Source organism: Ursus americanus, chromosome 34 (assembly GCF_024610735.1).
Source record: "Ursus americanus isolate L20-20 chromosome 34, mUrsAme1.1.p, whole genome shotgun sequence".
NCBI lineage: Eukaryota > Metazoa > Chordata > Mammalia > Carnivora > Ursidae > Ursus > Ursus americanus.
The window spans coordinates 4,449,019-4,464,732 of record NC_142160.1 but is presented as its reverse complement, the minus strand read 5'-3'; the positions used below and the strand labels follow the sequence as shown (position 1 = coordinate 4,464,732).

General features: G+C 50.0%; 1 protein-coding gene across 3 annotated transcripts in view; it reads left to right on the top strand.

The window, feature by feature from the left end:
- The window catches only part of LOC123776429 (spermatogenesis-associated protein 31A6-like), a 36,182-nt gene extending 21,310 nt beyond the window's left edge, over positions 1-14,872 (top strand). The window contains exons 1-5 of one of the 3 annotated variants that reach the window (XM_087858748.1): positions 8,156-8,338; positions 9,064-9,124; positions 9,658-9,718; positions 10,049-11,225; positions 11,970-14,872. In XM_087858748.1, the coding sequence (XP_087714874.1) occupies positions 8,156-8,338; positions 9,064-9,124; positions 9,658-9,718; positions 10,049-11,225; positions 11,970-14,867 (4,380 nt within the window). In that variant the 3' untranslated portion in view covers positions 14,868-14,872. Of the gene's footprint in view, positions 1-99; positions 219-8,155; positions 8,339-9,063; positions 9,125-9,657; positions 9,719-10,048; positions 11,226-11,969 lie in introns of those variants that run through there. The other 2 variants (XR_015722869.1, XR_015722870.1) reach the window with 2 other exon arrangements.
- Positions 14,873-15,714: the final 842 nt, after the last annotated feature.

The following is a 15,714-nucleotide window of genomic DNA, read 5'->3' as shown; positions in this document are numbered from 1 at the left end:
ATGGGTCAAGGAAGCTAGAGCTAGAAAGGAGAGGGGCACTTGTATTACCCTATGATGTCACTAGGAAATCTTCGCCCCTTGTGACCTCATGCCCTGCAGATCTAGAGACCACAGTTCAAAGAGACGAGTGCTGCCACCAGGAGACACGACCGGGATTCCATTGAACTGCTACCTGGCCACCTTGGGCTCCTCATGCCTTTGAATAAACACATACAGATGTAAGTTAAGGTGTTTAATGATCCTGACTACACCAAAAAATTAGACTGTTAATCCACTGTGGAGGAAAGGGAGGGTATGTCTGTAGTACCGGAGATTCCATAGGCTCTCTTAGTACCACCACGCCCTGTGATTAAAGTCAGTGAAAAACTACAACAACCCAATCCAGGCAGGACTACTGACAGTCCAGACAATTCAGGAATGAAGGGTTGGGTCACTGCAACAGATAAAGAACCACAACCAGCTGAGGTGTTTGCTGAGAGCAATAATGTAGAATGAGCAGCAGAAGTAGTAGTTATAATACTAGTTATGACCATGTGACCGGTTACAGAAATAAGGACTCTAATTCTTTTTTTCTTAAGATTTTATTTATTTATTTATTTATTTATTTATTTATTTATTTAGAGTGCAAGTGGGGGACGAGACAGAGGCAGAGGGAGGGAGAGAGAGAATCTCCAGCAAACTCCATGCTGAGCATGGAGCCCAATGGTGGGCTCGATCCCATAGCCCTGAGATCATGCATGACCTGAGCCAAAACCAAGAGTGGGATGCTTAACTGAGCATCAAAGGCACAAAGGTATTCCAGGACTCTAATTCTTATGAATATTTCTTCCTTATTTTGTTATGAGTATTTTTGGGTGTGTCTGACTCTATCTTTATTTTCTTCCTTCTTAGTCCCTTATCATCGAACATAAGATGTATGGAGTTTGCACCATAGTATTGAAGTTACAGGTTATCAAGGAGAAGAGGGAACATCTCCAAGGACTTTGTATCCTCCACTAGGGAAAGTATTAGTGCATTTTAAGTTGTACATAGGATAGTTGTATCATCTTAGACAGAAGTATAACCTTGTTATTGTCTCTATTTGGAGATGAAGCATGATTTGAAGAGGCATGTATGGGTCCTAAATTGACAAGGGTTAATTGTGTTAGTTAATTATATGTGGCAACTTGTGTAGGCCAGAGTACCCAGATAGTTGATCCAATACCTGTCTGGATGTTGCTGTGAAGGTATTTTTTGTATGTGATTTTCACTTAAATTTTGAGAAAAGCAGATTACTCTCCATAATGTGAACGGGCCTCATCTAATCAGTTGAAGGCCTTAAGAGAAAAGACTGAGGTCCCCCAATAAGAAGAAATTCTGCCTCCAGACAAGGTTCAGACACAAGCTGCCACGTCAGGTGTTCCCTGGGTTGCCAGTCTGCCACCAACCTGCAGAATTCAGACTTGCCAGCTTTCACAGTGAGCAAATTCTTGAAAATAAATCTCTTTCTTTCTGTGTCTGTCTCTGTCTCTCTCTCTCTTTTGCTCTCTCAATACACACACATCCTAGAACCCTAATACAGAAAGTACTTAACATTTGTGATTAAGAAAATGATGACTAAATTATGGAAGATGGGCATCATATTTACTCAGAAATTATTGGTATGTGCCTTGGTTACTAATTATAAAATTTCTAACAAAAGTCTCTAGTAAATTCACAATAAGCACCTTTAAAGAAAGTATAGAAAAAGACTAGGCTATAAGCTAAAACCTAGAAAAAAAAAACAAAATGAAAATCCAGTAACTACATGAAATAGTAGGAAAAGCGATAATAAGAATAAAATTAATCAATAAAAAACATACACTACTGCAACTAAGCAGGAGCATATAACCACACATCTACAAAACTCAGAATGTGATTTGCTTCTCCAGGAGGCACTGGAGCCAGGATGGTCGGCTTCTCCAGACTGAGCAAGCCCATCTGGCTTTGATCCTCCCGCAGAGAGCTACCAGCTGGAGAGCTCGTCCGTGCTTTTCTTTCCTTTGGGGAATTGTTGCTAGACCATCCCTCACACACTCCGCATAAGCCTGAGCGTAAAGAATAGCAGTGTTAACCAAAGTTGTGGTTATCGAGAATGACTCTCATCCCCAAGCTAGCACAGTATTATGTCACAGAGATGAGCCTGGTTAGGAAGCTCGGAAGCAAGGCAACTCACGTTGGAATTCACACCGGGTACAGGGCACATGGCTCTGGGATCAGCTGTTCCTGGGATGGATTGGGAGCTCTGACTACCAACCTTATCGGGGTAATGAGTGGTCAGATTGAGCAAGGTGGAGTTGCATAACGAAGAAATAAATGTGGGCACCCATGGCAGGCTGATGCATAAACGAGAGGACAATGGGGCACCTGGATGGCTCAGTTGGTTAAGTGACTGACCGTAGATTTCAGCTCAGGTTATGATCTCAGGGTTAGCAGGGCTAACCAGCGCTTAGCAGGGAGTCTGTTGGAGATTCTCTCTCACTCCCTCTGCTCTTTCCCCTGCTCGTTCTATTTCTCTCTCCCAAATAAATCTTTTTTTAAAAAAGAATGATAAGAAAGCCTGCCCAATTAAACAAAATGAAATGCCAGTGAGCCATCGTGACATCTCAGTTTTCGAAATAATAATGAAGAAAGTAGAGAACAACCCATCCTCCAAAACATGCCAAACACCGGGGGCAAAAAATCTGTCCCCTTTAAAAAATGTCCCCTTGGGAAGTATTTTCAAGGACATCTTCTCTTACCCACTCATTGGATTTCTTCTGAATATTTATGGCACGGGTATATAATGAATGCCTTTACATAGGGCATGAATATGAAAACTGCAGGAGCAATCAACCCGGCATCAGAGAATGCGTTGCTAAGGCAATGTCTGGGGCTCCGGAACTTCTTGGCATCGGGGCTGGATGTCGATCTGGCTGTGACTGTGATGGTGTCTGTGAGGTGCTGTCTACTTACAGACACTACTAAGGAGCCAGAGCCACTGACTGTCACTTACCTACCCTGGTCTGTTTAGGGAGAGGGCCAGGGCTCAGAATTGTTAACGTAAGTTGTACATTTTTATTAGAGCAGTAATCCAAAAGTAGAGCTTTCTTTGAAGAGTTTAAATACCGTTTTCCATTTCTGATGTTACGTGCCACTTGAAGGGACAGTCAGCACTTAGCATCAGTGGGACACCTGGGGGTGATCCGTGGGTGTCTGCTGTTGAATAAAGTTGCAAGAACCTCTAGGAGTTCCAGAGAAGCACGCATTTGCTCCAAATAATTTTTTTTTAAGTGAAATCGGATTAGGAATTAGTTTCAGTCCCTTTCTGGCTCACATTGGCCATTTTTAAAAAGGGGTAGAGAGAATGTAGCAACAGCATGAATTTATCAATTTCCACATCAGACCTGTGAAAACTCACGCTCTACGTTCTATGTTCTCCAGAAAAGGACAGACATCATTATGATCACACAAAGCATGAGCACACAAAGTTCATGTACTTTCATATCATCAGCTGCACAGGTGGAAACACATGTGGCCAGCCAGCGGGCTAGGTAACTCTAGCTGGGGTCACTGGAGCCAGGTGAGTTAGTCTGTGTCAAGTCTGCCCATGGACCTGCATTTTAAAGGAAACTCCCTGGAATATAGCATAAACATCATACTGGAAGCATCAATTGAGAGAGGAACCCCGGGCGACTTCCTGCGCCTGCCTCAAACAAATACGAGTAAATATCTCACTGTCAAGGAAGATCCATGCATCATTTCTTTTCTCTTAAATGGCGGAATCAGAATCTATAAGTGCCTTGGTGTAATAGAACAGGTCTTATCAACTTGAAATTCAGTGTGTTCCAGTGTCCTAGTAAAACCTCCTTCAGATCCACTTCGACTTGCTTGGTCTTCTGAGGTTCCAAGAAGTTAATTAGTACCATTTCAGAAAAATCTCCCCGTGGGGGGAAGGGGCTCAGATGGTTAAGTGTCCACCTTTGGCTCAGGTCATGAACTTCAGGTCCTGGGATCCAGCCCTGTGTCGGGCTCCCAGCTCAGAGGGGAGTCTGCTTCTCACTCTCCCTCTGCCTCTCCCCCTGCTTGTGCTCTCTCTTTCTCTCTCTCTCGCTCAAATAAATAAATAAAATCTTTTTTTAAAATATCCTAATATCATATATAGTGAGGGATGGTCACTTCTTTTCTTCATTGATTAAAGACTAAAATAACTCAAATTGTTGAACCTTCGTCACATATCCTATTCTGATCCTGGTAGCCATTTGGTTGTCCTTCCTAGGATCCGTTTGGTAGGTTGTCCTTTCATCATGTTGGTGGTTTCCTTTTCTGTGCTCCACAGTTTTTCAGTGCTCTGAAAACATACAAATAACCTATTTTTAAAATTCAATAGCTCCTCCTGGAATATTCTGGAGAAGAGGACAACCACTCACAACTCACCAGCATATATGAGAGCACCTGTGATCCTGCTCCTTCTCCAACATCATTTTTTAGTTTAGCCGATGAGGTGATTGAAAACGCATTACCGTATCCTCCGATGTGTGCAGTTTGCTCTGTCGATGGAAATCGTGGGTAGTGAGGCAAAGTGGATGCAACTTAATTAATCAAAGAAGCTAAAAGGATATAGATTATATGCCGCAAAAGCATCCTCTGTGTAGTGAAAAGGACAACAAAAATCCTTCAGACCTCATCGAACTGGCTTCATTTACAAAAATATTTATTTTGGAAACTAAACTACTCTCTAGATACGAACATGAATATTAAGAAGGTTAGTTCCCTGGGCAACATTTCACTGCAAGCCTGGGAGAAATGCAGAATCATTTGGAAGTTCTTGTCTATTTCAGGGAATGTTCTGTAATCTGGGACTTGCATCTCTCTGGGCCAGAGTTAGGGCAGGTCCTCAACTGACCTTTCTGGATTTGAACAGATGACACAGAGGCACGAACGTGCTCAATGTTACAACCTGGGCTGTTGAGTGAGCACTTCCTGGTAAAGCATTTATCAAACCTTGGCATTCATCACAGAAATGGTAGGATGGTACACCACTGTTCTATCAGTTCAGATTTTATAATGTATCAGATGAAGCACAAGGAAGAGGAAAACAGGGGTGGAATCCATCTCCCTGAGCGTCAGTGATGTTACAAAGCATGTAAGGAGCAGGATGTCACGTCAGCTCCAAAATAGTGCATTTCGAATGTCTGCCTGTTATAAATACATAGAAATGGTGTGTTTTTCTTATACAAAGATACATACTACACCTAACTATGTAGATTGGTGTTCATAACTAAACAAGCAAAATGCTCCAGACAGGGAAGCCCTATCTAAATTTCTTCAAAAGCAGCTGTAGATCTCAAATGTTTACTTTTCCCCATGTTTTATTTATGAAGATCTCCTTTCTATTGGTCACTTGGTGAGCTCAGGGCTTGTTAGCCCAAAAGTCACTGGCCTAAATTCAAATACATCCGCACCCCCTCTTCTTTGCTTTAATAAAAGCTCATCCCCAAGTGTGAGGTCTGGTCCGATGTGTTTTCTGTTGAGTCAGGGTCACCTGGCTCCAAGAGCCTGGATCGTGGGCCAGCCAGACCCAGGTCCTGCTGCCTGGCACAGTCCGAATGCAGCCGGGGTGACAGCCACGGCCCAGGACCTTCGTTTACTGCTGAAAATCTCCAGCCAAGAGGAAGCAAGTGCCATCCGCTAAGAACCACAGATCTGCATTTTGTTACTTTAGGTTTGGAAACCATCAGAAAGTGATCTTAGTTGAATCCAGCTTGTCGTAAACAAGTGCAACGTACTGCTTCAAAACTGAAAGTCACATTGGGATCTTTAAGTGTTGAGAACAAAGACGGCTCTGGAGCACAAAGCCTCCTTACAATCAGTTTTTTGCCTCCCTTCCTGATGAAGCTGTTGGCCATTTTAGTTTTGTTACGTTCAATTTTATTTCCAATGGGGTTGTTTACATTACCCTGTGTCTTAGTGTTTAAAAGTTACAAGCTGACATTTATAAATTATATAGAAGATGTAAGGAATAATGAAAAAAACCCACAGACATCCCAACCTGTCTAAGAGATGCAATATCATCCACATTTTTGGAGGCGTCCCTACATCCTTCCCCCGTTCATCCATCCTGTTCATTATTCTCAGTGTTTTCTGTATATTTTTACCAAAGTAAATACATCGCTAAATCATATTTTATTTTGTATAGTTTTGAAACTAGAACAAATGGAATCATCCCGTACAATTTTTCTGCAAGTCGCTTTTATTTCTTGCTCAGTAGTGTGTCTACATAATTTACTCTCACGACGTTGCGTTGTAGTTCATGTATTTTAATGTGAGCGCTATACTCCGGCGTATTGCTGAGCACATACCTTCCTCTCGATTAGACTGGGTTGGTCCCCATTTTTTGCTATTACAAAATGACGGGGTTTCTCTAGCTCTAGCAGTGGAATCGCTCTTTCAAAAGGCCCACCCTCTTCAGCCTGGACCAGGTCATGGTAAAGCGTTTTCCAAAGTGATGGCTCTGACGCACAGCCCCACCACAGTCAGAACACACGTGCACGGGCATGACATCGTCACACAGGCAGCTTTCCACGATACCAGCAAAATACTCCGTATCAAAGACATTCTCAGAACCGAAACTACTTCCTAGATACTAACGTGAATATCGAGATACTTGGAGTCTTGGGTAGTAGTTCGCTGCAAGCCTGGGAGAAATGTGGAATCGTTTGGAAGTTCTTATCTACTTAAGGGAGTGTTCTCAGAAGGAAAGGAGAAATGGGGAGGAAGACAGAATATTTGTGGAAATAATGGCTGAAACCTTACCATATTTGATGGGAAACCTTCATCTATAGATTCGATATTTACCTGCACTAGAGTAAAAACAAGCAGATCCGCTGTTAGATACATCACAGTCAAACCATGGAAAACAAAGGAGGAATTTTGAAATTGCAAAACAACAACTTCTCTTCATGCACCAGAGGACCACATTAGATTAACCACTGACTCCTAATCGAAATCAGTGGGGGAAAGGCCCTGAAATGACAAGAGTCAAAAAGCTGAGAGAGAAAAAGTTGTCCAGGTGCCTGGGTGGCTCAGTCAATTGAGCATCTGACTCTTGATTTCGGCTCAGGTCATGATCTCGGGGTCCTGGGATCGAGCCCCAGATCAGGCTCCATGCTCAGTGAGAGGGTCTGCTTCTATCACATGCACACACTCTCTCTCAAATAAATAAATAAATCTTTAAAAAATTGTCAACTCAGAATTCCCTATTTAGCAAATCTGTCCTTCAAAAATGAAGGCAAAATAAAGATATTCCCAGATATATAAACTTACAAGAATTACTAAAGGAAACCTTTGAACTAAAAAAAAAAAACACAAACAAACCTGATTCTTAGATTTGAAAATGCTGGATTTGGTAAAGAATGTGGGTGAGTGTGTGTATGTGTGTCTGTACAGAGTGTTCTGAAAGTGTTTCTGCAGTTTACTCTTTATTGATCTCATAAGCAAAAATGCTAGAAATGTATGAAAACCATACTTTGGAGGTTTAACTATTTCAATTTGTTTTATACTTATTTAGCTTTATAAATTTTGAATAATCATTAATTTTCTAAGACCCTCTAGCTGAAAAGAGTGAAGATTAACTAAAATAAAACATCTTAAGATGTTTTCAAAATACACACAGCTAAAGAAGCACAAACGAGATTTGAGTTTCCTTTGTACTAGGGTGATACAAGCAAAAACATGTTATGTGGGGAGACTGGAGTTGCAGACAGAGGGCAAAAGTTCCTCAAAATTAACCAAAATTCCAAGGACAACTCCAGATTTTTAAAAGCTATGAAATTGATGGCGTGCAAGTAGAGATCTCAAGAGAACCAGGTATTATCTGAGTTCCAAGCAGGATGAATAGCCAATTGACAAAGTCTGTCTCTAGCAGGGTGAGAAGGTAGGAGTGTCAGGCCCGCGAGGTTGGAGGGATGATGAAGCTGCAGGGGAGGGGCTGTGGTCGGGCTACTTGTGTCCCCTTCCCCTCCCTCAGGAGTCCTTTGTGACCAGACCACAGCTCTGTGATGTGGGCCTGGGGCTTATGTCCGCAAGTTCACGCCCAGTGCTCAGTTGCCTGAGGGCAGCAGTGCGATCTGGCACTAACGCTTTTCAGAGGAAAGAGATGGAGAATTATCTCTTCCCTCAGAAATGCATTACTGGTGGTTGGCTGAGCTCCAGTCACACTTCCTGGGCAATTAATATCATCCTTGCCCTCCTGTGTGGACTGGGGCTCTTTTTTCTATTACTCTCCTTCCAGCCTAATGCATCCTTACCACCGCGGACGAAACACAGAAACAGCAGGAAGGTAAGGAACCCTTGGCCCAGACCCAGCAGAGTATGATTCTATCTTCTTTTCTATAACTATTTCCACTTTCCTGAATCACTGGAGAGACTCCTGAGATAGGAACGAATAGAACACCGTCCATCAAGAGACAAGCCAGACTAGGCAGGGGTTAGAGGGGCACAAGGATTTCTACCCGAAGATCTCAGGCCAGGGGTCCAGGTGTGGTGGAGAGCTCCAGGACAACGTCCCAAACACAGTGACCAGTGGCCGAGGACCAGAAACTACCAGAAGCTAAGAGCGGAATCTCTAGCAGAGGTCAGGCCCCCGAGCACAGGTTCACCAGCCACCTTCCCGGGGCAGGTGTCTCAGAGAATGTTCCTCTGTCGGGGCTGAGTGAGGGCAGTGCTGAGCCGGAGGCCCCAAGCAGCGGCTGGAGTGGGGCTCTGGCCTCGGGAAGCGGGGTCCTACGTGAAGCAGCTCAGATGCGCCCACAGGTCCGGGAATGTGTGTGTTTCTTGAGCAGAGGAACAGTGACAAAGAAATTTCTCATGTAGAAAGTCCTTCTGTACATTCTTCAAAGAAGGAAAACTGAAAACACTTTTATCCATTTTGAAAAGGAAATAAGTAAAACAAAGGAAAACCACAGCCCCCCCTTAGTGAAATGTAGGAAGTCACCTTGTTCACCAGCAGCGAGCATCTGCTGCTGGGGGTGGGGGTCCCAGCCTCCCCGTGTTCTCTCATCTCAGCCTCAAGTGGAGCCACGGAGACGGAGAAGCAGCAGCAAGAAGAAAAACCAAACTCTGAAAGGTGAGCGCCTGCCAGTCAGCCCTGAGCGCCCCAGTTCCTCCGTCCCCCCTGCTCCGAGGGCCCAGCCCCACAGTCTCCAGGACAGGGCCCGTCCCTCAGGAAACGGAGCCCGGGGGGCGTGGGAAACTCCTGGGGGGACGAGCGGAACCTGGACGCTTCCCAGATTCTGGGCCAGAACGAAGCCCCAAGGGGCTGGAACGGGTGTACCGAGCAGGGGTCCCAGGGCCTTTTCGGGGAGGTGGGACCTCCGGCTCCAACTGTGGACAAGTTGTCCAACTTCACTCCTCTGTGAGGAGGCGACCCGCTCCTTTCTCCCCCAGCAAGGACATGAATGGGGAAGCACTTTGTAAAGGACAAAGCGATCCCCATCATGAGCCTTGTCATCACTGTGAGGGCACGTGGCCCTGGACACTGATGTTTGGGGCTCCCGAGTCTAATCCCCCAAAGGTCTCCCCTAAAGGGACATTGCACCCAGCCTCCTGTAGGACCCCTGGGCCCCCGCCTTCAGCTGTGACCCAGTCTCCTGTTTCTAGCTTTCAGAGATTGCCTGCAAGAACTGGAAGAGGTTCAGGACCTGTTTTCCCTTCTGCAAAGGTAAAGAATCTTCCCCCTTCTCTCCTGGGTGGTCCTCCCAGAGTCTATGGTGTGACTCCAGGGCTGCAGGCACCCTGGGGCTGTTCTGGGGGGCTGGGAGGAGCCATGGGGACAGAGTGTGGCTGAAGCCCTGGGGTGAGGGACAGCAGGAGCATTGTGAAGTGGGTGTGGGGGCTGGGAGGAGCCATGGGGACAGAGTGTGGCTGAAGCCCTGGGGTGAGGGACAGCGGGAGCATTGTGAAGTGGGTGTGGGGGCGTGGCAGGCCGTGGGGCCCACCCTCCTGGCCCCGGCTGCTCCTGGCTGCAGCTCATACCTCCTGTTCCCTGCAGCCATCTGGGGAAGCTCGCTGACCAGGGGGGCTTTCATCAGCTCTTACGTCAAGCAGCCCCTGGGCACGTGCACAAAGCAGCGCCTGCTGGAGCCCATCAACCATGCAGGGAGCCTGTGGAAGATGCTACTCCCACCGTGGCCGCATCACCTTCCCCCGCTCCTCCGACAGGAGGCCCTCCACCTCTGGCCTCCACCGTGTCACCAGAACCAATGACCTCCTCAATTTCTGTTCATTCACACTACTCCCTGACTACTTCCTGGCCTTCGGAGCCTTCCCTTCCCCCGTTTGGACTTTCACACCGGCCACTTGCTCTTCTCCCTTCCCCGCCATGTCTCTCTCCTTCGGAGGCCGGCCGTCCACCTCTGACAGCCTCCTCGGCACCAGCGCGGCCAGACTCTCTTCAGACTCTCCCTCAGTGTAACTCAATGGCACCTCCACTGCGCTCCATCCCACAGAGCTCGTCTCCACACACCCTTTGGTTAGCTTCTCCTGTCCCAGCCATCTCGGGCCTGGGCCGCTCAAGCTGTCCCATTCCAGCCCTGTCCTGGTGGCAGGAGACTGCCAAAGCCTGGGGCCTCTCCACCTCAACACGCTTGGAGTCCCATCAGGAGCCTCTCTCCCACAGCCCACCAGGGGCCTTGTTCTGGGGAGACCCCACACACAGACAGGGAGAGATGAGAATCCCCCCTTTCATCAACCCTGACGTCCAGAAGCTTCTGGAGATACTAATCGCCAAGAGAACAGAACTGAAGATTTGGAAGGAGAAGGAAAAGAAGGAGAGGTCAGACGGCCACCTGAACTCTTTTGGGAGAATATTCAAGTCACCAGGTGACAAGCAGGACACCATGGGTTGCCAATCCTTTTGGAGCATGAGCGGCAAACCAAACCAGCTGCTCGGTCCTGAGAAGCCTCCACATTCCAAGATTTCGGCGGACAATTTACAGCAGAAATGCAGCCAGCTCTTCTGGGGTCTCCCCTTTCTGCACAGTGAGTCCCTGGTGGCCACTGTCAGGGTGACTGATTCCTCACTGGAGTTCCCGTCTGTCATATTCAATGAACTCTCTCATGCCTTGCCACTCCAAATTCAGACCAACGTAGCTCCACGTCTTTCACTGACGCAGTCCTTACCTGACACTTTGGTCCAGCCCCAACCCTTGACCCTGAGCTTGTCCCAGGCCCAGCCCCTGCCTCTGGATCAGCCCCAGCCCCTGCCTCTGACTCAGCCCCAGCCCCTGCCTCTGGCTCAGCCCCAGCCCCTGCCTCTGGCTCAGCCCCAGCCCCTGCCTCTGACTCAGCCCCAGCCCCTGCCTCTGGATCAGCCCCAGCCCCTGCCCCTGCCTCTGACTCAGCCCCAGCCCCTGCCTCTGACTCAGCCCCAGCCCCTGCCTCTGGCTCAGCCCCAGCCCCTGCCCCTGCCTCTGGCTCAGCCCCAGCCCCTGCCCCTGCCTCTGGCTCAGCCCCAGCCCCTGCCCCTGCCTCTGACTCAGCCCCAGCCCCTGCCTCTGACTCAGCCCCAGCCCCTGCCTCTGGCTCAGCCCCAGCCCCAGCCCCTGCCCCTGCCTCTGGCTCAGCCCCAGCCCCTGCCCTTGCCTCTGGATCAGCCCCAGCCCCTGCCTCTGGATCAGCCCCAGCCTCAGCCCCTGTCCCTGCCACTGGATCAGCCCCAGCCCCTGCCTCTGGATCAGCTCCAGCCCCAGCCCCTGCCTCTGGCTCAGCCTCAGCCCCAGCCCCTGCCCTTGCCTCTGGATCAGCCCCAGCCTCTGCCTCTGGATCAGCTCCAGCCCCTGCCTCTGGCTCAGCCCCAGCCCCTGCCCTTGCCTCTGGATCAGCTCCAGCCCCTGCCCCTGCCTCTGGATCAGCTCCAGCCCCTGCCCCTGCCTCTGGATCAGCTCCAGCCCCTGCCCCTGCCTCTGGCTCAGCCCCAGCCCCTGCCTCTGGCTCAACCCCAGCCCCAGGCCCACCTTGCACCCTCTGTCCCAATTGGACCACCTTCTCTTCCACCCAAGATGGGGACCTGTGAGGTATCTTGCCCTGCATCCCAGAAGACACCATCTTTCATTTCAAATGCAATTCAAAACCTGGAATGTCACTTTTTGAAGAAGCAACAAGATGGGGACTGGACCTTACCCGCTGTGGTGAAAAGATCTCAGGAAGTCTTTAGCCAAGGTCCTCCCGACCTTCCACAGGATGCCCAGGCCCCCCAGGGCCACGGGGCAGTCTCTGTTCTTCCCGGGGACTTGATCAACTCTGAGCTCCGGGAGCAGCTGGAGTGGCACCTTTGGAAGAGGTTGATGAAGCACCAAAGTGGCCTGCCCCGCAGGATCCAGCTATCTGTGAAGCTGGTACAGCCTCATGGAGAGTTCCAGAAGGTGCCAGAGGCACACAGCCGGCACAGGCCTGCGTGGTCCTCTGAGTCCACAGATGGAAGCTGCCAGGCTGCACAGAAGCCTGGTTCCAGGTACTCGGCAAGGACCGTGCCAGGAAAAAGCCTGGGTAAGGATTCAAGGTCTAGTGCTGGGAGGATCCAGAAAGATCTGCACAGGGCCTCGGCAAGCTCTCCAGAGAAGGCTCCAGGAATAAATTCTGAGGAGTCAGACACAGACTTGAGGCCCTTAACAAGCAGCGCTGACGAGGAGCCCCCAGAGAAGGTCCTGAGAGCCCATTTGGGCAGGAAGTTGGGGCAGATCAGAGAGGGTCAGATCCCTGCGGATGTTCACCATTCCAGGTTCGCTGCCAACCATGCCTCGGACCTCCCCGGAACGCCAAGCACTCACAGGAAAACTGGAAAGCCAGCATTTTCCAAGGGTTGGGAACCCTACAGGACCACCGCCCACGATTTTTCCATCCTCAGTCCGTACACTCAACGGATGCTAGAAGCACACATTATAAGGTTCCGGGTGAAGCACAGATGGAGCCTTCCCCTCAAGGTCCTCAAGCCTATAAATCTCTTTAAGTTGAAAAAGAGCTTCCTCTTTCCCCGGTCCTCCACTCCCCGCTTAGGCACCTGTGCATCCAAGACCCGCTCGAAAACCAAGTTCTTGGGAAAACCTCCTCAGACCCATCAAGGAGAGGTGATGGGAGAGTCCATTCCCACCTCGGGGGGCCCCCTCCCTGCTCCCCAGCCCTCATGTGAGGAAATCCAGCCGGGCCTGGAAGGAACCTCATCTGGTGATGGCCATGGGCCCTGCGAGGCCCCTCTGGCTGGACAGGAGGCCAGGCCACCTTCTCAGACCCTCACATACAGCTTTGTGGGCAGAATCTGGCACAGTGAGACGGCACAGGGGACTCTTACGAATAGCAGCTTGGAATCAAGTCCAAGTCCAGCAATGGCCACGAATGAGCCACGGAGGGAGAGTGGGAGTCGGGCCTCACGAGACTCCTGCTGTAGCGTAACAGTCCTTGAGCTCAACTTGGAGTCCCAGTATTTGAGTGCCAGGGAGGAGGCCAGGGAGGTGAGGGAAGTCGAGGAGGCCCCTGCTTGGGGAGTCACCTCGGAACCCCGTGTGCTGGCCAACAACCAAAGCATCAATGCAGATCTGAGAAGATCAAGGTCTTCAGGGAAAAGTGACAACCCCTCACCACCTACAAAGTTGGTCGCCCAAGACCCAGAAGAGCGATGCCTTGATGCACAGCTTAGAGAGTTCGAGCTCGGGAAGTTGGCGCAGTCAGAGAGCCAGCCTCAAGACGAGGCCGCCAGCGTGCTCCTTCAAGACTGTGAAACCGGTGTCCTCCTTCAAGACTGTGCCACTGACAGTCTTCTTCAAGACTGTCAGTCCAATGTGTTCCTTGCTGCAGACATCTTGGCCTCTCAGGGATCTCTGTCTGGCTTCCAGAGTGGGTCCAGTGAAGACACATCAACTTCCCAGATGCTGTATGACCGCAAATCAAGTAGACAGAACAGCCAAAGGCAGCCAGAGCCCCCGGGACTGCAGGACCCATATAAGAGACCTAGGAAGTCATCTGTCCCCACTGATGACAGAGGGTGCTACAGGAGGCCCCGCCCAGGAGAGCCTGAAAAAGAGTTGTCAGAACTAAAGATCTTCCAGATCAGTGAGATGAGACATCCCGTCCAGGAAAAGGAGTCAGCACAGTCGTCAGGAAGCAAGGTCTGTCAGCTCTTGCTGAAGAAGGAGGAGGCTCCTCCTGAAAGCTACTTCAGAAGAAGGTTGAGGAACTTTCTTCAGTGGTTTTTTCCCAATAAAGGCAAAGGACTGGAAAGTTCCCTTCAAAAAGGCAAGTCTTCATCATCCCGGAGTCGGGCAAAAGTCAGAGGTAGATCGGGTGTGGACAGTGCCCCTTCAGAGGCTCAGGTGGTCCTGACAGCTGTGGGACAGATCCTCGAGGAGAAAATGGTGCCTCACCATGGAGTCAGGGCGCCGGACTACAGCTGGTGCAAAAGGGATCTCCAGGCTTCGGCAGGTCCCAATGTCTGCTACCACAGGGTCCTCTCCTATCAAGAGCAGAGGAGGGTGATGAGAGAGACAGCCTCCTGTCAGCAAGCCACCCCCAAGAGCCACAGCTGTGCCAACAAGACCGAGTGGATCAGAGGCAGGGACAACAGGTGGGCCTTCCCAGCCAGGGTGCCGGGGTGCCCAGGCAGACCCTGCCAGTACGCGTCCACGGTGCTGGGACCTTCAGGCCGCCCTGCGCACCCCCACTGCCCCAGGCACTGCCTGCTTCAAAGATACGTCTCATCTGGCCAGTCAGTGTGTGCTTCTCATGCCTTTCCTAGTAGGGCAACTTTTCTCCAAGAAAAAATGCAAACGGTGCAGAGAAAAACTTTTTTTTCTCATGTTAGCACATCCTCCATGGGCTAATGGCGTCTTCCTACCACAATATTTGTTGCTTCCCAAAATATATGTTTTTTTCTCATGAGAGGTGCTGGCCTCTATTTGTGTCCTGCTGGGGGGAAGGGAAGGATCAGGGTCTGCTCTCCCCAAGGGCCTGCTTTGGCTTCCAGAAGGGATGGGGCCTTGGAGGGAGGGTAGTACACCCCCACCCCCTCCCACACACGCCTTCAGTTTCCGTGACATCATCATTAGGACAAGATGAACAAGACCCCAGCCCAGGATCTGGCTCTGCCCATCCTCTCCTGCTTTCTCTCTGCCTTGACCTTGTGCGGCTGTAGGGACGGTCTGCAGAGGCAGAAATCCCCTCAGGCTCCGGGACGTGTGGAAGACAGAGTCATATGTCAGGGTGGGGTGTGGAGTTTGGAGACATGCAAGGTTGGCCCTGAGTGCAGAGGTGGGAGAAATCCTGCCCCCAATCTCCTGGCGGGAGGAGAGGACAGCTACCCCAGGAACCCTTCTCTCCCTGATGAAGCTGGGTTGACATCAGCCTGGAGCCCCTCTTAGCTCAGTGTCACCCCTCTCCTTTCTCACACTCTGGAGCAGCAAGGGAGGAGCAGACTCGGTTCCAAGGGTGTGCAGGTGGGGAGCACAGAGGCCACTAGGACCAGTCTGCCCTGCCCCAGAGGAGCGACGGGCCCTGCTCACCTTCTGGGGGATGGAGCAGGGGTGTGTCTGTGAGGCAGGGGGACAGCGCACCTAGGCTGGGATGCCAAGAAGGAGGCAAAGGGACTCTGTGTGCCCATACCTGGTGTGACGACCAAGGACCCGTGGTGTCCCACTGCCACCTACAGGCCCAGAGAAGTCGGAGGCCTCA